Here is a 24,173-nt window from a genome sequence, read left to right on the forward strand (position 1 = left end):
TGATAGCTGATAAGAATTTCTTTATTATTTCAAACGTCGACAATATGATTAAAAATAATATATCACTTCAAGTATAAACAATGACTTAAACGTTGGCGGTATTGTTTAGTTCAAGAAATGAAAATCAATAAAATAGACGTTCTGAATTAAATTTCAACTAGTGACTGAAATCAAACTGTACTGGAAAATAACTCCTGATACTTGCCAGCGATCTGGAACAAACTCAGTCAGCAGTATTTACGTTTGTCAGATGTTGCTACGCAACACGACGTGACGTTCAGTGTTTCCTTGAACGGTCGTGAAATTCTTAAAGGCACGAAATAAGATTCGGAAGCCTTCGGGTGTTATCGTTGAGAGGGTTTTCTCACGATCGACCCTCGTGGTCATCCTTGTGGAAAGAAACAAGACCAGAAATCGTACAGCAGAAATATGTTTCATAAAATATTCAACAGCAAAAAATACACTATTTACAACCACGTATAACTAAAGGACCTATCAACGAACGAACGAGTCTTGAACACAATTACAACATCAATTAGACCTCTATAAGATCATCTGATTCTTCTGTGATGCCAAGCTCTTCTAGCAACTGCTTCTCCATTTGTAAATATTCCTGGTACTCCTGTGAAACGTTGAAACAATAAGAAATTTAATGAGCACAAGGAGGTTTAAATAGAACAAATACATCAGAAATCTAAAGCGTGCGATTCTTAACACTCCTGAGAACAACTCGTAGTTAGATAGATAGTTTATTAAAATATCCTATTGCGGCCAAAAGGCTGAATTGCCTAATGTTTTACAATACATACAGAAAATGCATAACATTACTATAGAACAGGTTATGTTTAAAAGCAAGAAATTGATAAAACTGCTGAGCTAAGAATCGATGAATTACCCTTGGCCTCATTTTTAAAACGAGTCCTGGTGCTCAACCTTTCATATGATAATAAGTTTTCATTCACATGCAAATTAAACTCATTTTCACAAGAATGGTTGAGCACTAGGCCTCGTTTTGAAAAAGAGGCTAAGAGTAGGTTATGTACGCATGTTTACACTAGGTTATTGTTCGCTAATCTACACATTGCTTGGAGGAACGAGCGCTGGAAACGGTTGGTGCTAAGTTTGTAATGATTCTCAGGAGGAAGTAAGAATGTAAGTGCTATGTTGTCACATGACTCACCATTCTCTGTTTAGCCTCAATATCGGCGTCACTTTCCTCGGCTCGTTTGCCCTCCTGTGTGTTCAATAAAGAAAACGCCTGAGCGTTTTTTTTCGGGTTGTGCACTGCACATTGCTCTACTCACTACGTCGTCAAAAATGTAAGAGGGGGTGAGTAAATGAGTTTCCACAAGAAAATAGCTCCGTAACGCGTGCGTAGTCACTGAACGTAGCTTGTCTATTGGGAGGTTGCTTGAAATCCGAAGAAGCTATTGAATATGTGAGGGTGTAGTCTGATTGTCCGGGAGAGTGTAGTCCTGAGAAGGACTGTTGTCGGTGGTAGTGACTGACGTTTCGACAACCTGTGCGGAAGTCATCATCAGAGTCAAGTGAATGATTGTTGTCAGAAGAATGTTCTTATTCCAGTTCGTGTGAAATGATCGGTTGGTTTTGCCGTGATGTTATTGGCTGTAAGACTCAAGTGACGTAAGTCGGTCGTGATTGGTCTGTTTCGATCTGTCGGTAAAGTTAGGTCGTTCTTTTTCGGTCGTTTGTGATGTTTATGTCGTGAATGAGTCGTTTGTATGGAGCGGGTAGTTGTTGACATCTGTTTAGGGGAGTCTGTTCTAAGTTAGTAAACCAGCTTTCCAGAGTCAGTCGTTCAAAATAGTCATTGCTGTAGGTTAAGCATTGCGCAGAGTCCCAGTCAATGTTGTGGTTGGTAAGTCGATGGTGTTCAGCAATGTGATTGCTGACATCACCTTTCCTCGTCGCCCGTCTGTGTTCAGTCAGTCTTGTTGTGAGGTTTCTGCCTGTCTCACCGATGTAGGAGGCTTGGCAGTCGGAACAATTGATCTTATAAATCGTTCCCTGTCTGTTCCTCGGTTCGTCTTTGTCTTTAACGTTGATTAGTAACTGACGTAGTGTGATGATGGGTTTGTGGGCGACGCGGATATTGAAGGGTAGTAAGATGCGCGAGATGTTTTCAGACATGCCTTTTATGTACGGTATGGTTGCTGTAGTCGTAGGGGTTGCGGTGTCGTTTGTTTCGGTAGTGGTAGTGGGTCGGTGAGCGTTTCGTCGGATGAAGTCGTTGTTGTTCTTCGTAAAAACACGGTGAAGGTATTTGTTCTCGTCGGATAAGCTGTCTGTCGAGTCGCATACTAGTTGTGCGCGTCGTGGTAGAGTTCTGATAGTTGTGGCTTTGTGTGATGTAGAGTTGTAGGATGACTCGTCTAGTAATCTGTCGGTGTGTGTCGGTTTCTTGTAAACTGTCGTCCGTAATGAGTTGTCGTTGTGGCTTACCAGGCAGACTAGGGTAAGCCACAGACAGCTTATCCGACGAGAACAAATACCTTCACCGTGTTTTTACGAAGAACAACAACGACTTCATCCGACGAAACGCTCACCGACCCACTACCACTACCGAAACAAACGACACCGCAACCCCTACGACTACAGCAACCATACCGTACATAAAAGGCATGTCTGAAAACATCTCGCGCATCTTACTACCCTTCAATATCCGCGTCGCCCACAAACCCATCACCACACTACGTCAGTTACTAACCAACGTTAAAGACAAAGACGAACCGAGGAACAGACAGGGAACGATTTATAAGATCAATTGTTCCGACTGCCAAGCCTCCTACATCGGTGAGACTGGCAGAAACCTCACAACAAGACTGACTGAACACAGACGGGTGACGAGGAAAGGTGATGTCAGCAATCACATTGCTGAACACCATCGACTTACCAACCACAACATTGACTGGGACTCTGCGCAATGCCTAACCTACAGCAATGACTATTTTGAACGACTGACTCTGGAAAGCTGGTTTACTAACTTAGAACAGACTCCACTAAACAGATGTCAACAACTACCCGCTCCATACAAACGACTCATTCACGACATAAACATCACAAACGACCGAAAAAGAACGACCTAACTTTACCGACAGATCGAAACAGACCAATCACGACCGACTTACGTCACTTGAGTCTTACAGCCAATAACATCACGGCAAAACCAACCGATCATTTCACACGAACTGGAATAAGAACATTCTACTGACAACAATCATTCACTTGACTCTGATGATGACTTCCGCACAGGTTGTCGAAACGTCAGTCACTATCACTGACAACAGTCCTTCTCAGGACTACACTCACCCGGACGATCAGACTACACCTTCACATGTTACCTCCGGGTTCAAACCATTTACTGCTATTGAATATAACAAACTTGCGGACGCCATGGCCTTAACAGCAGTGCAGAAGTTTCAATAAAATTTCAAGTAGGCAGCTGGTTCGTGAGAGTAACCGACCGTACTAACAAGGGACTTTTACTTGTCACTCGTAAAGTGATTTCACAATACAAGGTATTGAGCAATTTTAAGTACGATTTTGATATGGGAATCGATGCTGTCGGGGTCCTGGCCAAGTTATACATCCATCACCAATGACCTAACATCACCCCCCAAAACGAGTCGAGTGCCATGACTAACGAGTCGCGTCCGATCTTTTGATAATTTTTCAATTTTTAAATTGAGGTAAAAAGTTCATACAAGCCCATCAAAATTAATTTTAATTTAGTTTTTAAAGAATCTTTCTTTAATTATTTAAATTTAGGGAAAATGTAGCCGACTTCTCTAAGCGAAGTAGTCGACGCTTTTTGTCGGCCGTCGGTGCTTCTTGAAAGCACTGCAGCAGTACCCACATGTCCGCAATTTGTACCTTTTCTTACAACAGTTCTCGATGAACCCTTTAACTCCCATGAGTGACCAAGACAGAATTTCTCCTTACAATATTAATACGATATCAAGCAGACAAGTGATGAGAATACAGAAAAATATCAATTAGGGAATTATTATTAATTTCTTTTTTTTTAAGGATAGCTATATTATTAATTACATATTTTATTTATCTATTATTTTTATTAGCTATGTTTATATTTTTATATTTTTATTCTTTTATCTCTTCTTGATGTGTAATAGCGTTGAAGAGTAATAAAGTAGATGTAGATGTATAGATTAGTTTTTATTAGTTGATCCAATACTAAATTCTCCAAACTAACATCCCAAGATATATCCAAGATATATCCTAAGATATATCCAAATTATTTCGTTACTCCCACCGACGCAGCCCCAAACAGAAACTATCAGCTTTTAACATCCTAAGAATCGTATGGCAGACAGTAAGGAGAATTGCTAATTAGATCTTGGCAGTGAGAGGGTTGAGAGACACTAGTATGGAGGTGACTCCTTCGATTCATGTTTAACCTCTCCACAGTGTCAATGCTCATTCATTTTTTATCTATAATTACTTTCTTTCTAATATTACTACTTCTCTAGTGATTTTCCCCCTTTTCTGCCTGGTCATGGCTAACCTGTTGTCGCTTGCTTTCTTCAGCTTCCAGTTGTTTCTTCTCCTGTTCTCTGATCTTCATCCTCTCTTCCACGAATGCCAGACGCTTAACTTCTCGTTCGAAAAAGTTTTCCATTGCATTGGCCTACGAGACGTAACACAGAATCAACTCTCAACTACCTGGGCAAGACTGGTCGGCCTACTTACTCAAATGAAAAGAACAGGTAATAAATATTCCACGTTTAAGATTGTGGCCTCGCAATGCCTCCCCCGGTAAACAACCCATAAAGAAAACTACACGTGTAAACGAAGTGCAGGGAGCGGGGGGGGGAAAGGTAATTACACTATTCTCACGAGAGGGGACGGACACTTCGAGTGCGTGTAACAACAACCCTGTCATATACCTTACTACTTCGGTATTATCAGATAGAGTACTGGCTCCAGCCCTATATCTGAATACAAACTCCTCAGCCAAAGTTCGAGGAAGAAAATGGAAAAAAAATAACCTCATTGGCAGACGGGTGCCTTAGATTCCAAGGAACTTCCATGACATGTAATGTTCCCATACTGTCACCGACGGCTAGAAGCTGCTGCTTACCTGATCAAACAAACAAACAAAAAAATAAACAAACAATTAAACGTCACTGTGCAAGGAACCGAAGCGACAATGCCACTTGCAAATCGCCTTTGGTAGTCCTTAAATGGAGCCACACCCAGACCAAGCAAGCAATACAGTGACTACAGCAGCCGAGAGATTTAAGAGTTGGATGTTACAAGTTCATAACAACTCATATCGATAATCAGAGAAATTCAGTATTATGTGGAGAAAGTAATCTTGGATGAGTTGTCTTTTTCTCCCTTACGCTCCGCTATTGGTCTGAAAAAAAATGTTACATCCTCTGAATCAGACAGGTGTAAAACAAATACCCATGGCCACTTGGCCACGCGCGTTTTCCTGCTAACCCTTTCACTCCCAATGTATCTCATAAATAACTCTCCTTAATGTCTGCTATACAATTCTTATGAAGTTAGTTTGGAGAATTTGGTATTGGATCAACCAATAATCCCACTCACTTGTCTGCTTGATATTGCATTGATACAGTAAGGAGAAATTCTGTCTTGGTCACTTATGGGAGTGAAAGGGTTAATAGAGCAGTTTACTGTTTAACTTGGAGTTCTCATTGGCCCCTCATAATATTTTCTCTAGTTGGGATTGACTGTTGTGATGGTTTTGCACATGGTTTTACACATATGAGTAACAGAATAAGCAGCAAAATACCAAGATAACACCTGCTGTCACACTTACTTGAAACCTGATGAGGAGATATCGTAGTAATGGGAGCTGCAGTTACATTCTGAGTCAACGAGGGTTCGTGTGACCTTAGAAAAGAGTACACATTTAAATACCAGGTTAACAAAAAATCTCAATTTTCCTTTCTTATCTTTGTGTATCCTTTTGTTGAAGGTGTGGAGAATTTGATGTTTGGTCCATACCTGTCTAATAGATCCCATACATCAACATTACCATCAGTCTTTGTGATGAAAAACACCCCTGGAAATGAAAATAAGGGTTGAGAATCACATGATAGATACCTAGTACTCGCTTGTGATCTAAAAATTCTTAACAGTCGTTGGGTGCTCACATCAAATCTCAAATAGTGTAACACGTTTAAATAAGCTTCTTCATTCCAAATCACTCTTGTTCAATATTAGCTTTCACTCAATTTTCTGTGTCAGTACCACACATTAATAAGAATGCAGTAAATGGCTTGAACCCGGGGGTAACATGTGAAGGTGTAATCTGATCATCCGGGTGAGTGTATACACTATAGTCCTGAGAAGGACTGTTGTCGGTGGTAGTGACTACCACCGACAACAGTCCTTCTCAGGACTACACTCACCCGGACGATCAGACTACACCTTCACATTAATAAGAATGCAAATCACCAGTAACATTACATATTTCTAATTAGTTTTGAGCTTTTAACTCTCAACAAATTCCCCTCAATTTTTGTCTGATTCATACCATTTTGAAATTGCAAAACATATCTGAAAGGTGTGGCCCCCAATACTTTCCCTGAATGTATTCAGGTTTATTACCTGGTCTTGATGGACTCCAATGTCCTCTTGACAACCTCATTAAATGACTTGCTGATTGAAGAAGAGGACCATTCTGTACACAAGAAGGAGAAAGTGTGAAAGAAAAAGGGAGAGAGGAGGAAAAGAGAAGCGGAGAGAGAGAAAAGTTTGTTTCTGTCATTAACATTGATATCAAGGATAATCAACCAATCACAACAGAGGTGAAGGAGCAGTTGAGGGGGGAGGGGGGGGGAGGCAGGAAACCTGAGGGGAATCACAGCCCAGCACAGCATAAAACTGGCTTGGCAAAATTTTCATTTGTATGACCTTTAACATAAATCCTCTCATCAGGGTCAAGCGTGACAAAGTAATATGCTGTTAGACTTTTTGAACTCATATGTTTTCAACTGTACTATGCTTACAGTTATTAGAAGGACTATTACAAGGGTAATAGTTAGGGTAATGCATTTGACCTGGAAAGTGACGAGTTCCCATTTTTCCCAATTTTCAAAAGCTCAACTGATTCTGACAATCACACACATGTACATAGCCTTCATCATATATGTATCACCATCAAAGTTGTCTTCACTGTAAAATATGATATTACTATAACCAGCCCAGTTCCTTGAAGCGAACACAAAGAATTAAAGCACTGTACCGTTACTCCTTCCTTCCAAATTGCAAAAGTCCATCCTCCCACAGTAAGAAGTATATCCCTGAAGAAAGGTGACCTCTGTAGGGTGGTGATGGGGCCATCATGTGCTAACCACACCTGCTCAGGGCGGGGGGCTGAAGAAAAGAGACAGTTTACCTTCAAAGCTTGTTTCTACAAAAAGGCCAACTTAACATGATGACCCCTAAAACAGTACAGCTTCATATTTTGTATTTTGGGTGACCTGATGGAAATTGGTTGTTTAGAAAAATTCTAGCCAGTTATCGGTAACTGACATTGTCAAAGGTTGATTGCTGTGCTTAAAGATGTCAGTACGATGGGTTAACAATTCAAAAACAAGTCATGATAAAGCATGAACTACAAACTTACACACAATCTTTCCACTATCTGTATCTTTCTCAGGTTTCCAATCCATATACACCAAATCACCTTCCTGACAAATTAAAAGTAACAGTGAGGAAACATGTATGTTATGCATCATGTTCTACCAATATGTATCTGGTTTCCTAAAGGCTGATAGTTTCCAAAGAAACTGTTTGTGGCTGCGTCGGTGGGAGTAACGAAATAATTTGGATATATCAACAAAGTTGAAGTCACTGTGGTAAATTGGCCACTGTAATGATTACAAAAGCTGACGTTTCGAGCGTTAGCTCCGACGAAGGGCTAACGCTCGAAACGTCAGCTTTTGTAATCGTTACAGTGGCCAATTTACCACTTCAACTTTGTTGATATCACCAAATTATTTGGTTTCCTAAAGGGCTGGAGATTTCCAAGCCTTCACTCAATGTTTTAAAGCTTATAGAAAACTACCAGCTGTGCAGGCTACCACCTGAATGCAAATGTCATGACACAACAACTCTGTCAGGATGAGATGACCCACGGCAACAACAGAACACACTTTCTCTTAGTTAACATTGTAAGAACCCACTTGAGATGTTGGAGAATTCAAAAAAAGTTTGAAAATCACAAGCTGGAGGTGAGTGTTCTTCCAAAGACTAACCTCAGTTCCAATAAAAAATTTTGAGCTGACATTCTCCAAAGGCTTGCTGTGATCTCTACTTTTGGATATACCGGTTGATAAGTTGGATATCTCTCTTGTCTCTTTCTCCTCACTGGGTTTTACTGTTAAAATACAACAGGTGGAGACATATGTAATATTTCACTACGTCCAACTAATATTTGTGTAAGACATGTATATTATGTGATCCTGAATGCCTTTTGCACTGTAGCCTGCGTAGTGGCCCTAGAGGGAGGGGGGAAGGGGGAAGGGGGTGGGAAGCCTTGCTCCGTTTGCCCTCCTATCCCTTCCCCAAGCCTCGCTCTGCTCTGCTCCCCACCCCCTTCCCTCTAGCGCTGCTACACAGGCTATTTACACTGACATTAATCCTTTGACCCCAAAGAGTGACTAGCATCTAAATTCTCCTTACAATATCATCACTGAGTAACACAGTTAAGGTCCCAAAAATAAAGGAAATGATCAAAAACAAAAGAAACTCTTGATTGTTACACAAATTCTGCTTGAGAGGTGCTTAGGAAATGTATAGAGAACAGTATGGCGAAAATGAATACTGATATTAGGGTGTAAAGTGCTGAAGCTGATGAACTGTACCTAGAGTGTTGATTTATTAGATTACTGTGGCCCTAGAGAATTTCATCAACAGCATGTAAGTCAAATAGTAATTATACATAACTGTATAATTTAATCAGGTGAACTACTTTAAATTTAATTAGTTAACCTAAATTACAATCTGTAATTTGTTGTGTGAGCCTACATTTGCACTGTATGTGGACTATATACACATCTATAAGTTCACTTTATAATTTGGATATATCAACAAAGTTGAAATAGTGAATTGGCCACCATAACAATTACAAAAACTGATGTTTCGAGCGTTAGCCCTTCGTGGGAGCATTAGCCCTTTCGCTCCGACGAAGGGCTAACGCTCGAAACGTAAGCTTTTGTAATCGTTACGGTGGCCAATTCACCATTTCAACTTTGTTGATGTATCCAAATTATTTCGTTACTCCCACCAACGCAGCCCCAAACAGTTTCTTTCAAAACTATCAGCCTTTATAAGTTAACTTTACATGTTCATTCTCTCCTGATGAGCAGTGCATCTGACCAACTTCTCTACAGACAAAAATTTAAGTAATCGGTAACAATTACCAGTTATTAAAGATATCAGGGAAGATTTTTTTAATAGGTAAGTTTACAATTCATTATTGTACTTACAGCCAGATGTTTTTGCCCCTTGACGTTCTGAGATGCTGAACACACTTGGTCCAAATTCACCAGCACCAACAGAGTGAGATACAGTAACCTGAATTTAATGTACATGTTGTAGGTCAATTTGTTCTTTAGGCAACTTTGTTTCAAACTAGGTTAATTTGATCTCAAATGAATAAAGGCTGATAGTTTCGAAAGAAACTGTTTGGGGCTGCATCGGTGGGAATATTGAAATAATTTGGATATATCAACAAAGTTGAAGTGGTAAATTGGCCACCGTAACAATTACAAAAGCTGACGTTTCGAGCGTTAGCCCTTCGTCAGAGCGAAGGGGAAGGGCTAACACTCGAAACGTCGGCTTTTGTAATCGTTACGGTGGCCAATTTACCACTTCAACTTTGTTGATATATCCAAATTAATTTGATCTCAACTTAGGTCAGTTGCTGATGTCTGTCTGTCTGTTTTTTTTTTTTTTGGCTGTGTTCAGATGTCTGGAACCTGAGGTGAATAATTGTTTTAGTATAATTTCAGGTTCCAGACATCTCAACAGAGCCAAAAAAAAAAAAAAAAAAAACAGACAGACAGATCAGTAGCACGATCCAGGGTGGCAAAGCATGTTTACGAAAACCATATTGAGCAAAAAAATATATATTTCAAACAAAACACTTTAAAACTTATATATCCTGTTAGATATAGTTAACCTCTTTGTATTAAACCAAAAATCGTGGTAATAGAGGAAGAATTTATTTTTTTATGGATTTTAGTATTCAGAAAAGTGAGGCGAATTCTTGTGTAACGCGTAACATAATCTGACAAAGCATCAAACATATTCAAAAATTTCTTACTTAAAAATTTAAAATTTCAAAATAATTTTGACTTAGAAATACACTAGAAACATAGACTTTTCAATAAAATAGTTAAAATTGGAACACTGAATTGTAATATTCGCGCTACGAAACAATTTTCTCGGCGACCGAACATGTAACGCTGTTTATACAATATTGTACTTTACTTCATAGTCACCAAGATTTTGTCGCAAAAAAAGCTCAAATCAGTTTAAAAAAATACATACAATAATTCTCAGATGATTTATTTTCTGTATACAAATTTTTATTCCATTTAATTCAAAGACAGCGTAAAAAATCCAAAAAGTCTGAATCGCGAACACATAAAATGCATAGAAAATTTACCTTAAAATTATTTATCCTCATCTCCAAAAAGGTCTGTGATAGCCGCGCTTAAAATGAAATTGCTCTTCAACTAGCAGATCTGTCATTCTCAAATTCTAAACTTTCTATCGGTACCAAATGTTCACGAATCTAACTCAATTTAACATCTAAATTTATGTCTTTTTTGAATCGCGAACATATTCGATCTTGGAACAGTATTGTTTGCATTGGTGTATCAGTTTACACGCGCAAAATAGTGGCAGTTTTAGAAATCTTCGCATCTAAACTTCGCTTCTTCCTCGCTTACAACAACCTTGTACATTACGTCTAGAGGGGGTATACAACAATTAATTGATATACACCCATGAACAAAGGATCGTTTGAGACTGGAAATTAGTAGAGAACGTGACTTCCCTAGCGTGACTTCTTCCGTCGAGAATTTACACGCTTCGCTTGCGAAATATTCAATGGAAAACAAAAAATATTCTGCTGATCAATGGAGCAAAGAAAAAGAAGAAAAAAAGCTTAAACAACAAAGGGAATACTATGAAAGAAACAAGGAAGTTCTTGCACAAAAAGCAAGAGAAAGAATGCGCTTGCTTCGAAGCAAGAAAAAAAACGCGACAGTCGCCGCAGTGAAAACACGCACATCTGCACAAAAGGCTGATGACAAAAGAGCCAACCGTGAGCGGAATGCTGCATCAGCTATCAAGAAGAAGGTTTTGAAGCAAAGAGAAAAAGAGAGGGAAGAGAAAAAGCGACAGCAAACTCGAGAAAGGGTTCGAAAACTTCGTCAGAATAGAAAAGAGTCATCATTTGCGCAACCGGAACCGGAAGTCAACATCACCACACCGGCTTTTAGTTCAAGGATGGCAAAAAAACGTGCAAAGGACAAGGTGTCCCCTGCCTTACCTCAAACCCCCGCAAAAAAGGCTGAAATTCTTCAAAACCTTGCAAGTACTCCTCGCACAAGGAAGATTCTTGAAAAAAAGAAGTTCGTGAGACCAGTTGAGGAGCAACAAAATATCGAAGCAATGGAGTGTTTGGTAGAAGATTTGGCAGAAGGATTGTCCAAAGTCAAAAAAGCTAAGTCGACTGATGAAAGAGCAGCTTATAACTGTACGCGCTCTTTGGCTTTTGGATCTTCTGTCAAAAAAAACAAGCACCAAACACGGATTGCCAAGATGATGGGAGTAAAAAGAAGCCAGGTGTCCAAAGCTATCAAACATAGAGAAAGAGTTTTGAAGGGTGATGAGGCCTGCTGGTTGAGCACAAAAAGAAATGTCAGGTGTGACGCGATTAAAGAAGAAGATAAGCGTGTTATCTACGATTTTTGGACCCTACAAGCAAGTCGACCCACTGGATCCAAAAGAGACAAGATGCGGCAACGAATTGGCAAAAAGGAGTATGTGGAGCACGCAAAGCATATCCTTGAAAAGACTCAAACAGAGTGTTTCAAAGAATTCCAGGAGCTACATCCCGACATAAAAGTGAAACAACGAAGATTTGAGCAGTTGAAGCCTTTCTTTGTTACTGGAGCTAGAGAGAGAGATAGACAATCTTGCTTGTGTAGGAAGCATGTAGAATGCAAAATTGTATTTGATTCTTGCATGAAATATCGAAAATCCATACAAAATAATGAAGTTCAAGCCTTTAATTTTCTCACTGAAGCTGTGGAATCCACATTGTGTGAAAAGCCAGAAGACTCCAGCTATTCCTCTCTAGACTGCCTGACAAGGAGCTGTGACAAGTGTGGGGTGAAGAACTTCAAGACAGCAGCTGAAGAAATGTCTGAAACTGAAGTCAAGTGGAAACGATATGAATACATAACGTACAAAGATAACAATGGCGAGGAAAAAAGGAAAATCCACTTGGTCCAAAAAGAAACTCCTGTCAAAGAGATGTTTGACTATTTCCAGCAACTCCTGAAAGATTATCCCTACCATTCATTTATGGCCAAATGGCAAAAAGAACAGTTTGATCATTTAATGACAAACCTGCCTCTCAACCATATCATCTGTGTGCATGATTTTTCTGAGAATTACACTTGCAGATCACAAGATGAAATTCAATCAGAGTATTTCGATCCTGTGAAAGTCAGCATTCATGTGTCAATTGTCTATCGCCATGCTGATATTGACATTGATGGCAAAGCAAGTACAGAACAAGACCCTGTCCTCATCAAAGAGCACATCTTTGCCCTTTCAGAAGACAACACTCAAGACTACCATTTTGTACACCACACCCAAGGCCTAATACTGACGTACCTTAGGAATGAGGTCAAAGTGAAAGTAGACAAAGTTCATGAATTCACTGATGGGTGTGCTGGACAATACAAATCTAAGCACACTTTTGGTGATTTGTCATGTTCTTTGTCTGACTTTGGGTGTCAGGTGGACCGGCATTTCTTTGAAACCTCTCATGCAAAAGGAGAGCAAGATGCAGCAGGTGCTAATGTCAAACAACGTGCTACTCTTGCTGTGATTCGAAGAGAAGCATCCATCAAGTCTGCAAAGGAGCTCTATGAGTATCTGAAGGACAAGTTCTCTTTGCCATCTTCAACCAACAGCAAAACCACCTTAAACAAGAGAGTATACTTCTACATTCCACTAAATGGAGAAGGAGCTGTTGACAGAAACAGAATTGGCCGCACTTTTAAAGAGCTAAAAGGGATTAGAAAAATCCACTCTGTAAAAACAACTTCTCAGCAATGTAAGGTGAAGACAAGGCTAAGAAGCTGTATGTGCATTGGTTGTTTAACTGACATGGACTGTGAAAATGAGGAGTATGTTGATAAGTGGAGAGAGGTTGAGATGTCAAGAGAAGGAGATGTTGCAGTCACAAGGCAGAATCAAGACTCAGTCAATGTCAGTAAAACAGTCAATGCACTCACTGATCTTGTTGAAGAAGGAAGTACTGTCGCCATTGCAGCAGCTGATGACGCCATATATGATTACTACCTCTTCAAAGTTACAAGCAGTGGTGCCATAATTTTGGGTGAAGATGAAGTTGATGACTATAGTGCTGCTTATCAGAAAGGTTCCTTTGTCTTCAAGGGTAACTTTTTCCTAAGGGACAATATTATAGACATGACCTACAAGCTTGACAATAAACAAGCTATTGTGTATGCAAACACTGTCAGGACTATCTGTGGAGAACTCAAGAAATTAAATAGGCGTAGAAATGTATTATTCCAGCTTTTACCCAACCAGCATGAGGAAATTATGTCTTCTTTTTAGTTATGTAAATAAAACTGTGTTATTTCTAAACAGAATCGTGAATTTAAGCCTGCAAATGTGTAAATAGAATATATGACCACGCCCGCTATGCATTCTGGGTATTAATTAATGAGGATAATTTAACAGATAACATCAAATATTTTCTCAAAAAGTAGTTCTTACAATAAAAGTTTATGAATAATCTATGTTTTGATGATTTTTTGGTAATTTTATGAAGTTGCTAGTTTTTCCCTAATGTTACGCATTTGTACCCCTGGATCTTGCAACTGATCACAGACATCAGCAACAGACCTAGGTTGAGATAAAATTAACCTAGTTTGAAACAAATTTACCTAAAGAACAAATTGACCTACAAAATACATATGCATGTATAGTCCTTATCAATTTTGTTACAGTTAAAGACGAAATCTCTTGCATGAAAAATTTGATAAACTAAAAAGCTGACAACAAATTAAAATACATTAATTATGTAAAATTACCCTTAGGACTGGCTTCCATGTTAAGTCCAAGTGTTTAAATGTGGGAAGAATTCCAACTGGGTTATGACCTGCTGTTTGACTTGGTGCTGCAGACTTACTGGGGCGTGTGTCCCAAACAAGGACAGTACTAAAAATATAAACATCAAGAAAGAAGGAAAAAATAAAACATTCAGAACCATGTAATTCATTTATCACAATTTTGGGAAAATGAAAAAATATTAGTATTTTAAACAACAACAAACATATGAAACATATGTGTGAACTGCGGTTATGAGACGTATATGAGCACGATCCTTCGCAGTAAAGCACTATTTGAGCAATAGTGAAAATCAGACCTGAAAAAAATTTCAGGCCTGTACGGGATTCGAACCACTGACCTCTGTGATACTAGTGCAGCGCTCTACCAATTGAGCTAACAAGCCAACTGGGAGCAGGCCATCAAATTAATTCGACATAAACCCGTAGATGATAAATCAAACAACAACAAACATATGAAACATATGTTTCATATGTTTCATATGTTTGTTGTTGTTTGATTTATCATCTGTTTAAACATATGTTACATATGTTTCATATGTTTGTTGTTGTTTGATTTATCATCTACGGGTCTATGTCGAATTAATTTGATGGCCTGCTCCCAGTTGGCTTGTTAGCTCAATTGGTAGAGCGCTGCACTAGTATCGCAGAGGTCAGTGGTTCGAATCCCGTACAGGCCTGAAATTTTTTTAGGTCTGATTTTCACTATTGCTCAAATAGTGCTTTACTGCGAAGGATCGTGCTCATATACATATTAGTATTTTGTTAGTCAAAAAACTACAGAGTTGTGTTTCTTCATGTAACGTGGTCCTTTAGCAACATACTATCGCTTAACTGCTATATCCTTACATTATTACATGCTTGAAATTTTGATCATCAACTTATGAATCTTTTATCTCCAAAGAAAGTATTACTAGAGTATGAATATGATTATGATATTTATTGTGGGTGGTAATAGGAGTGATAAAATGATGACATTAGCTGATATAAAATCAAAAATAATATTAATAGTATTTGATTCCTTAATATATCACAAAGTTTCACTCATCACTCACCCATCTGCAGCGCAGGACATTAACTGATTGCACTGCTGTGATTTGTTTTCGACAACAACTCCCATGCGACCAATCTGAGACAAAATTTGCAGATAACTTGATAAGACCTTTCCTTGACACACTCATGTTAAAAAGAAAGATGTCTTCTTGTTGCATATTTAACTGTCCAAAAGGCATGAATTCTACCTTTTTTCTCTGCTCTAATATTTGATCCTCCCAACAGGGAACTCTTTTCAGGAAAGGAGAGGAGGCTTATTGTCCAAAGTCAGTGCTTGATAAAGGGGTAACTACCAGCTTCTGCTATGGGAAATGACCCTGTTACCCCCCTCCCCCTTTCTCATGAGGATGAATGACCACACCCAGAAAAATGTTGGAAACCAAACCCACTGGTAATCAAGCCTTTCTTCTAACTAGTTTCAGCACATGATCTACACTTGAAGAACCTCACAAAAACATGACACCAGAAGGCATATACAAACAAACAAATAAAGATACATATCAATTAACAATTATTCGCCAAAGGCGAGGTGAATATCATCAAATAATCCCTGAGACGAAGTCGAGGGGATTATTCGACAATATTCGCCGAACCTGAGGTGAATAATTGTTTTAGTATAATTTCAGAGCTGAACAACAGAGAAATTTCTTAAATCATAACATTTTAGTAACATTTATTAACATTTTAGTTTAACATTTTATATAAACCGCGCGGAGCAGTTTATATAGCATCATATAAGGAACCGCTTGACCAATCAGAATGCTGGAAACTCTTTGTTCAGCTCTGAAATTATACTAAATTCATGATATTCACCTCCATGTGGTCTGGAATCCATGTGATGTCTGTAACAACAGTCTTGTGACTGTGTTCTATTGATGATACAGCACAATATCTCAGAATGGGTGATCGATCAAAGCTTGATTCATCTTGAAAGCCAGGCTTTTGAGATTTAAGACAACAGAGTGTTAGTAAGAGTAAGAATCTTAACAGACCTGATTAATATCTAGGATTAACTGCACACTGTTTTGATATAGTTGCATCTTTGAGGATTTTAAGCACCAGAGATTAATAGTTATTAACAATTATAAAAATCATAATAAGTTTCATCTTGATACTGAGCTAAGTCATGTTATTAAGAACATCCTGTTTGCTGTAGATGTTCAATCTGTCCATTCCTGGCTTGCCTTACATACTCTCTAGCTGCAGAATCAAGTATTGATTTGTATAAAAAAATCTAGATTGCTCACCAAAGAGTGCATAGAATTCTTCTTGCTCTGGCCATGAGATTGCCTGTGAGTACGTAATCTTTCACTGTGGTTTGTTATGTCCCACAAAACAATCTAACAAAAATAAAAAAAAAAAGAAAGTGGAAACATTACTGACAACTATGTACAACCATCAAATTCGCAAGACCTCAGCTTACAATGATAAAAAATTATGATAATAACTCAAAATGAGTTCTGGATAAATGCATTTAATTAATAACTTTCATTATGAACTTCTTGAAACAAAAACCAATAGAAGCAATTAAATAGGCTTCACATTTATTTCCTAGTAGCTAAATTCTGATCTGAAAAGGGGACAAGTTTGGAATCCTCTTCTTCTCTTATTGATATTTAGAGGAATAGTAGAGGAACAGGAAAGTCAGTGGGATTACCTGTCCATTAATGCATCCTCCAGCAATGATATTTGGATCAGAAGGATTAAATTTGAAGGAAAAGATATCATCAGGAGCTTCAAGAAGGGCCTGAAAAAAAAATCACTCACTTCAGTAATATATACACCTTATTACACAACTCAGGCAGTGAGAGGGCCAATAACTGAAATCAACCAAAATGCTCTATTGCCGGGCAATATTCTCTCAGTATTGGACCGGGCACTGTCCCGAATGGTCCCGAATGATACCGCACTTGTGTCCCTTTGAACTTCAGTCGTATAATATATCTCTTATTAACCAAGCTTGCTCGGGACCGTACCGGAAGAATATTAGCCCTTGGTCTTTTTTGTACGGACCGAGCACAGCTCGGTCCGTACTGTCAAGACCTCAGGCCAATATTCTCCCAGTATGGCCCTCGTGCTTGGTTAATAAGATATATATATATACACCTGTACTTTGAGAGTGTTTTGAAAGGCCAATTGTTTTAAATACTCTCACTTATAAACAAGTAACAATCAGATTGAAGTTTACACTTGAATTGTCATACCCTGTTAGCATATTTAAAGTTACACAAAACTGCTTAAGAAATAAGAATGAGATGCATGCATGTATCTACAAAATAGTGTTATTTTCAACCGCAAGTATTCTATTACCTCAGGGAAGTTGTTGGCCTGTTGTTTATCATATGCTTTTGCTTTTAAAGTTATAGCCCTGTTATGTCATAAGCAATTAATTGATCATGTTTGGGAAATTCTCAAATTAAAGGGCAAACCACAAATTTGTTTCAGTTGGCTACTTCCTTTCAAACATCTTTTGCGCAAAATAAAAAAAGGGCTTGAAGAACAATGACTACAGACTATTAGCCATGTTCTAAATTGTACATGAAAATTGTGATTTACAACTAAATATGAAATGGTGCTAAAAAAAAAGTGATCATTTACTATTACTAACCAGGGGATGAATTGGATCTGAAAAACTCCAAATAAGAACCAGGGAAGATGTCATAAGAATGCGAGAAAAATTATCCACTCTGTCATCAAATGAAAGGTCCTCACCACAGGAAACTGCAATGATTCCTGTGAAAACCAAGGAATGTGACACAAATCACAAAGCTATGGCAGAATTTATAGGACAGAGTACACATCTTAAGTATGTGTTGCAAGCAAAAGGTGGATCACTAAAGCAGGTGGGGGCAGTTATTAAGTTGACATGTACATGCAATTATAATAATACTATTATTTATTTTAATTGCTGTTAATAAATTAATGATCACTTTCATCATACCTTTGATAACTGGATGCCATTGAATATCTGTGATTGTTTTTTCTTTGCTATACTGAAGATCAGTAAATGACTGGTATTCCTGTTAAAATTTGTATTCATTACTGTCAAAGTCCCTTTATGTTGAATAGTTTAATTAAAACTGTTCTCCCTCATGAAAATTATTGAATGGGATTGGTTATCAGCAGTCTGATTTAAGCACTAATGGTAGAGTCTGCAAGTAATGCTTAAAAGTTGGACAGTTATTTTATGAGTCACTTTGACTCTGTGATTGGAATTGGTATGTAGATGGTTTTCTTTGAGTTATTGAGAGAAGGTCTACATTAGGTTCCCAGGGTGACAAAGGCTGTTAAATCACACTCTCTCTTCACAGTCATACAATTCTTTTCATCACTGCTAAGATTACAAGTCAAATTGAACTCTACTCCCACTAATACCATTATCAATCAAGTAACCAGTAAATGGCACAATTATAACTGTAGTTAACCTCAATTTGTATACAGTAGAGAACAACTCTCTATGACAGCATGGTTGTTATTGATAATTACATGCACAATCTTTTGTTCGAAAACTGTTTAAGCTCATACTAAAATGTTGAAAGACTTTCACAAACCTTTAAGTAATTGTCTGATTTTGCTCCAAAAGTAGTTTCATCATCAGCCAGAGATAAGTAATCATCGTAGAATACATCTAATATCTCATTTTGCTGCAAGGCCAGCTCAAACCTGCATGAGAAATATATAATTTTAAACAAGTTGAATCATTTTTAAAAAGCCTATTGTAAGATACATACTTTTTTGTGTATGACTGGTACACATAATGGACTGGACAGTATCAAAAACAAAAGTCAAGAGGCTCAACAAGAACAAAGGAAAACATTCAAGATCATGTGAATCAATTGGTATAAATAAATACAATGTTGACAGACAAATAATGCACATGTAATTATACACTCAATGACACCCAATGGGTTGGCTTTTTTGTACCTTGGTGTGACTTTCTCAATAAAGCTTATGAGGTCTGTTGTTGCTCTTATGATGTCATCTTTGGATTTCTCTTCCAAGGTTCTAGCACTATATTGTGTCACAGCATTACGTGGTTTTCTCCTGTAAGTAGATTTTTAGTTAAATTGATTGCATGTAATTCCCCTAATTAAATGTATGGTTAATTTTGATATCCGCATACCAAATTAAAGGCTTTGGGAATCTGAAGATGGTTATAGTGAACATGTTTATCAAAGTACAATCATTTTCATATCTACAATAATCTCGGTTATACAATATGTCTTACCATTCTGTTTGATTTCCATTGTCTGTCAACACTGGAACTGCCTATAACAAGACATTTATAGGATAGACAGTTTACGTTGTGATCATATCCATAAAGTAAGAGCTATAATAGTTTTAAGCTACAGCTGTAATTAAGAAATTAGGGTTGAAATTATATTTAAGAATTTTTAGTCATGGGACAGTAACTTCCACTTCACCAACAGTGGGTTAATTCAAAATCTACAAATGCACCCAAAATGTGCTTTGTACCTGTATGCCTTTGTCCAGCTCTTTCTTAAGCAAGCTATACCCTTCATCTTCAAACGAGGGACATTCTACAAAGCCATCCTTTGCATCAGATACGTTTCGGTCACCAAAAGTCACAGGTGCCCCAAACTCCCGCCTCATCCTTGAAATCCTAAATTTAACCTGATGAGAAAATTATTCATGTAGAAAGGCATATAGGGTCGTGTTAGAAAGAAGAGAAGTTAAAAGACAATTTTTACTTAAATTTTCTGTTCCTGACCTTTGGTCTGTTTTCTACCACATTTTCTTCCTCTACTTCAGCTTCACTTCCAAGAGACTGCCATGGCTGCGGTGTTCTGGGGAATTTTCTGAGTGTTAGGATCAGGTCTTCTTCGCCTCCCTCCTCTCCTTCACCCTCTTGTGTTTCATCTTGAGGGGGCTAGGGACAAATAAGGGCATAAAATAACCATAATTCAATTGGAGACAACAACTGAAATCTCACATCAGCCAAGTTCATCTAATGTTTGGTCAAAGTTCTTGCAGAGTTTCTATTAATGATGCAGATTTAAACTGTATTTACATTTGCAGTGAAGATCAACTTTCCATTTCTTTGCACAAACCTTTTCTACCAGACAGCACTATTTAGCTGGCTGTAATAATAACAGTAACAATAATTGGTTGGTTCTAGTAGGGGGCACCCCAGAGATCTGGGCCCTGTTGTATAAAGGACGGATAATGTTATCAAAAAAATTAAAAATCACTATCCAGCAGATAGGTGATAGCAAAACGTACTGAGCTATCCACCGGATAAGGATTTATCCCCTATATAGCATTATCCAACCTTTGAATGACCAGGGCCTGGATTTGATTTGATCTTCTTTCTGAAAAATGTAAATAAAAGTTTATACTTACATTAAGAATCCTCTCCTTGGCCTCTTCAGTGAGAGCAAGGTAGAAATTTTGACCATACTTGAACATGGGGTCATATACCACAAGAAGTTCATCAGCTGCATAGTCCTATGCGTACGATGGAAAAAAATATTCACAAGAAGCCATGGGAAGAGAGAGACCTAGCAACATTTATTTAACCCTTACACGTCTCAAGATCTCACTAGTAATTTTTCTTATTTTCTAAAGAAGTAAATAAGAATGCACGGTTAAGCAAACCTTGAAACCTCAGACAGATATCTAAATTAACCAATACAATCCATTCTGGGGATCTACAGCAACAGACTGATGAAGCATACAAGCTTAACAAGTAGATGCAGGACAAAATGTTTACATGGATGCTGCTACCACCTACGTTGACCTAAAAGGTATGAAACTTACCAATACAACTTGCTTAACTGGATGAAAATCTGAGACAGCTGCCCTGTCTTTAAAATCCTGAATGATTGCTTCCTTCGGGATCAATTTGTGCGGGTTCTCCTCCGTAACATCCTCGTCGCCCTTGCAGCCAAAGATTTCTTGAGTTTTGCTGGTGAAGAAAAGTGGCATGATATCTGACGGAATCTCCTCCTCGCCTTCTTCTTCGCCAGCAATAGAGGCATCTGCATCTTCTTTTCTTTCTTCAGGCATTTTGACGAAAAATTTCCCGAAAAATTATTTTGTTTCAGGCAACATTTGCTCAATGTCTGCTTCTAATTGCCGCCATTTTGAATTGATATATCCCGGATCCTTTTCAAACACACGTAACCATGAGAACGCTTTCTAATCTGAGGGGGCTGGAGTAAGCAAGATTCTTGACTATCCTGGGGTGCATGTACGGTAAGTTTAGCCTGAAACCGAAGTTAGTCAAACGTGTACTAAACGGTTACCCACAGACTGACCGCTAAATACAGATTGACCGCCAAATACAGGTTCCACAAGGGTATTACAAAAAAAACAAAAAAACAAAAAAAACCGATATACCACGCTTCTTTATGGCATAATTGATAGCCAATTTACGGAATTTCGCTCAAAAGTATTTCTTACTTTGATTCGTGGGAGGGAAACATGAGTCAAAAATTACTTTAAAGATTATTCTTAGTTTTCAAGTTAAGTGGTCGGCTTTAAGCGACCGTTTCACACAGGTGGAGGACAATATATATGTTTATATGAGCACGATCCTTCGCAGTAAAGCACTATTTGAGCAATAGTGAAAATCAGACCTGAAAAAAATTTCAGGCCTGTACGGGATTCGAACCACTGACCTCTGCGATACTAGTGCAGCGCTCTACCAATTGAGCTAACAAGCCAACTGGGAGCAGGCCATCAAATTAATTCGACATAAACCCGTAGATGATAAATCAAACAACAACAAACATATGAAACATATGTGTGAACTGCGGTTATGAGACGTATATGAGCACGATCCTTCGCAGTAAAGCACTATTTGAGCAATAGTGAAAATCAGACCTGAAAAAAGGTCGCAGAGGTCAGTGGTTCGAATCCCGTACAGGCCTGAAATTTTTTTCAGGTCTGATTTTCACTATTGCTCAAATAGTGCTTTACTGCGAAGGATCGTGCTCATATACGTCTCATAACCGCAGTTCACACATATGTTTCATATGTTTGTTGTTGTTTAATATATATGTTGTAGTTCAATTTTATCCTCTTGTTTAATTTTTTCCAAACCAGTTCAATTTTTTTGAACCAGTTTAATTTTTTTTTATCCAGTACGTTTAATTTTACTTATTACTGTTTAAGCACCCCTTTTACTGATTAGCCTTAAGCATTCATTTTACTGATTAGGGTTAAGCATTAATTTCACTGATTAGGGGCATTCATTTTACTGATTAGGGTTAGGGTTAGGGTTAGGGTTTGGGATGGTACCGCTGGGACTAAGTATAGGATCACCGCGAGCGCTTCACATAGGTGACCCCTAATAGAAGTGAAAATTACAGTAATTAGGGGGACAAATCTGGGACTTAGGCATGTGCAACTGACCGCTCAAAAACAGTGTGACCGCTAAATACAGGTTCGACTGTATACGGTTCAGCTGTTTGTCGACAAAACACAGCTGTTAGAAAGAGGGCCTAAGAAATCGATGGTGCCGTGTATGATATGATACAATGAACGGGGTCAAGTAATGTTAAAAAAAATACTCGACATGTCGGCAGTTGGCGGCAATGTATGATTGGATCTTGTAGGACTTTCGTTGTGTTATGTTTTCCCTGTTGCATGTGTTCCTTAGAATTTGTTGATTTAGAAAATGATGAATCATTTTGGAAAACTGTATTTTCTCTCCTAGCAGCTTGGTCTATGAAATTTGTTTTTATTGGCGAATTGGTAAATCCAAAATAAACTGTGGTAAAAAAGTGTTTCCTGTCCAATTTCTAATTTATAAAGGCTGATAGTTCCTAAAGAAACTGTTTGGGGTTGCGTCGGTGGGGGTAACGAAATAATTTGAATATATCAACAAAGTTGAAATGGTAAATTGGCTCCCGTTACGATTATAAAAGCTGACGTTTCGAGCGTTAGCCCCTCGTCAGAGCGAATTCTAATTTGTCAGAATCTCAGAATAGATGAAGACAAAAACTTTTATTTCATTGGGCATTTCACTTGCGAAAACTTTTCAAGGGTAATTTTTTCCTTTTATTTACTTAGCTGATTTGATATCCAGTCGATAACATAAGATTTCGATTTCCTTCGTTGCCAATTAAAAAATGGTGTGCTAAGGTTAAATATGCAGTAAAATTGGTTAAGTTTTTTCCTCTTGAAAAAGTTTTGAGCAGTAAAATCGAAACCATTTTTGGTGATAAAACTTTCGATGATAGAGAAAAATCTGAAAATATCAGTTACTTTTCCCTTTTAATAAGGAGTGAGTTAATCATGAAATCATGAAAAGATAAAAAAAATGTCATATGTTGTTGCCTTGATTGATATATGAGCGGAAATTCGATTAATCAATGACATGGAGTTTGACAAATGTTGCCTATGAACCATGAGAGTACTTGTTTTTAGAGAACATCTCTCCCGTTAAACAAACAACAGTGACTTCTATGTAATGAAACATTGAAGTTCAGTCGAGTTCATTTCCTATAGGGAGAAAAACAAGGGCTACTTGATAATGAATGAGGCAAGGTAGAATATCCCGTGAAAGAATTGTCTGTGAAGAATCAGGCACCGCATCCTTCAGGTGGGACACAGAAGTAACTGCTCAGCAGATTTGTTTTTGTTCTTTTTTTAAAAAAATTTAAGAAAACTGGCAAATTTTTTATATTCATAAGTGTTATATTTTTTGGGTTACAATTTTTTACA

General features: G+C 38.0%; 2 protein-coding genes across 2 annotated transcripts; one reads left to right on the plus strand and one right to left on the minus strand.

Annotated features, from left to right (window-relative positions):
* Window positions 1-3: 3 nt before the first annotated feature.
* Window positions 4-21,607, minus strand: LOC111323882 (dynein axonemal intermediate chain 3). Its single transcript, XM_088738655.1, has 25 exons — window positions 21,261-21,607; window positions 20,844-20,948; window positions 20,212-20,370; window positions 19,956-20,114; window positions 19,708-19,748; window positions 19,404-19,523; window positions 19,031-19,142; window positions 18,421-18,499; window positions 18,088-18,212; window positions 17,137-17,226; window positions 16,727-16,819; window positions 16,293-16,418; window positions 15,482-15,555; window positions 14,391-14,517; window positions 9,510-9,597; window positions 8,277-8,398; window positions 7,646-7,709; window positions 7,262-7,392; window positions 6,625-6,697; window positions 6,019-6,076; window positions 5,831-5,904; window positions 5,031-5,122; window positions 4,547-4,669; window positions 1,181-1,234; window positions 4-622 (listed from the first exon to the last, which is right to left on the minus strand). Exons 1-25 carry the CDS (start codon window positions 21,507-21,509, stop codon window positions 536-538), a joined length of 2,625 nt encoding a protein of 874 aa, XP_088594781.1. The 5' UTR covers window positions 21,510-21,607; the 3' UTR covers window positions 4-535.
* LOC148719607 (uncharacterized) lies at window positions 11,075-14,190 on the plus strand. The gene has a single exon (XM_088738654.1). The coding sequence runs from the start codon at window positions 11,140-11,142 to the stop codon at window positions 13,909-13,911; it is 2,772 nt and encodes a 923-aa protein (XP_088594780.1). The 5' UTR covers window positions 11,075-11,139; the 3' UTR covers window positions 13,912-14,190.
* Window positions 21,608-24,173: the final 2,566 nt, after the last annotated feature.

Source organism: Stylophora pistillata, chromosome 11 (genome assembly GCF_964205215.1).
Source record: "Stylophora pistillata chromosome 11, jaStyPist1.2, whole genome shotgun sequence".
Taxonomy (NCBI): Eukaryota; Metazoa; Cnidaria; class Anthozoa; order Scleractinia; family Pocilloporidae; genus Stylophora; species Stylophora pistillata.

Bases quoted from the DNA above. Each gene is read 5' to 3' on its own strand.
- LOC148719607 (XM_088738654.1), top strand. From the start codon at position 11,140: ATGGAAAACAAAAAATATTCTGCTGATCAATGGAGCAAAGAAAAAGAA.
- LOC111323882 (XM_088738655.1), bottom strand. From the start codon at position 21,509: ATGCCTGAAGAAAGAAAAGAAGATGCAGATGCCTCTATTGCTGGCGAA. The intron at 18,213-18,420 runs GTATGATGAAAG...TGGTTTTCACAG, and splicing joins ATGGCATCCAGTTATCAAAG to GAATCATTGCAGTTTCCTGT. The intron at 15,556-16,292 runs GTGAATATCATG...ATTTTGTCTCAG, and splicing joins GGATTCCAGACCACATGGAG to ATTGGTCGCATGGGAGTTGT.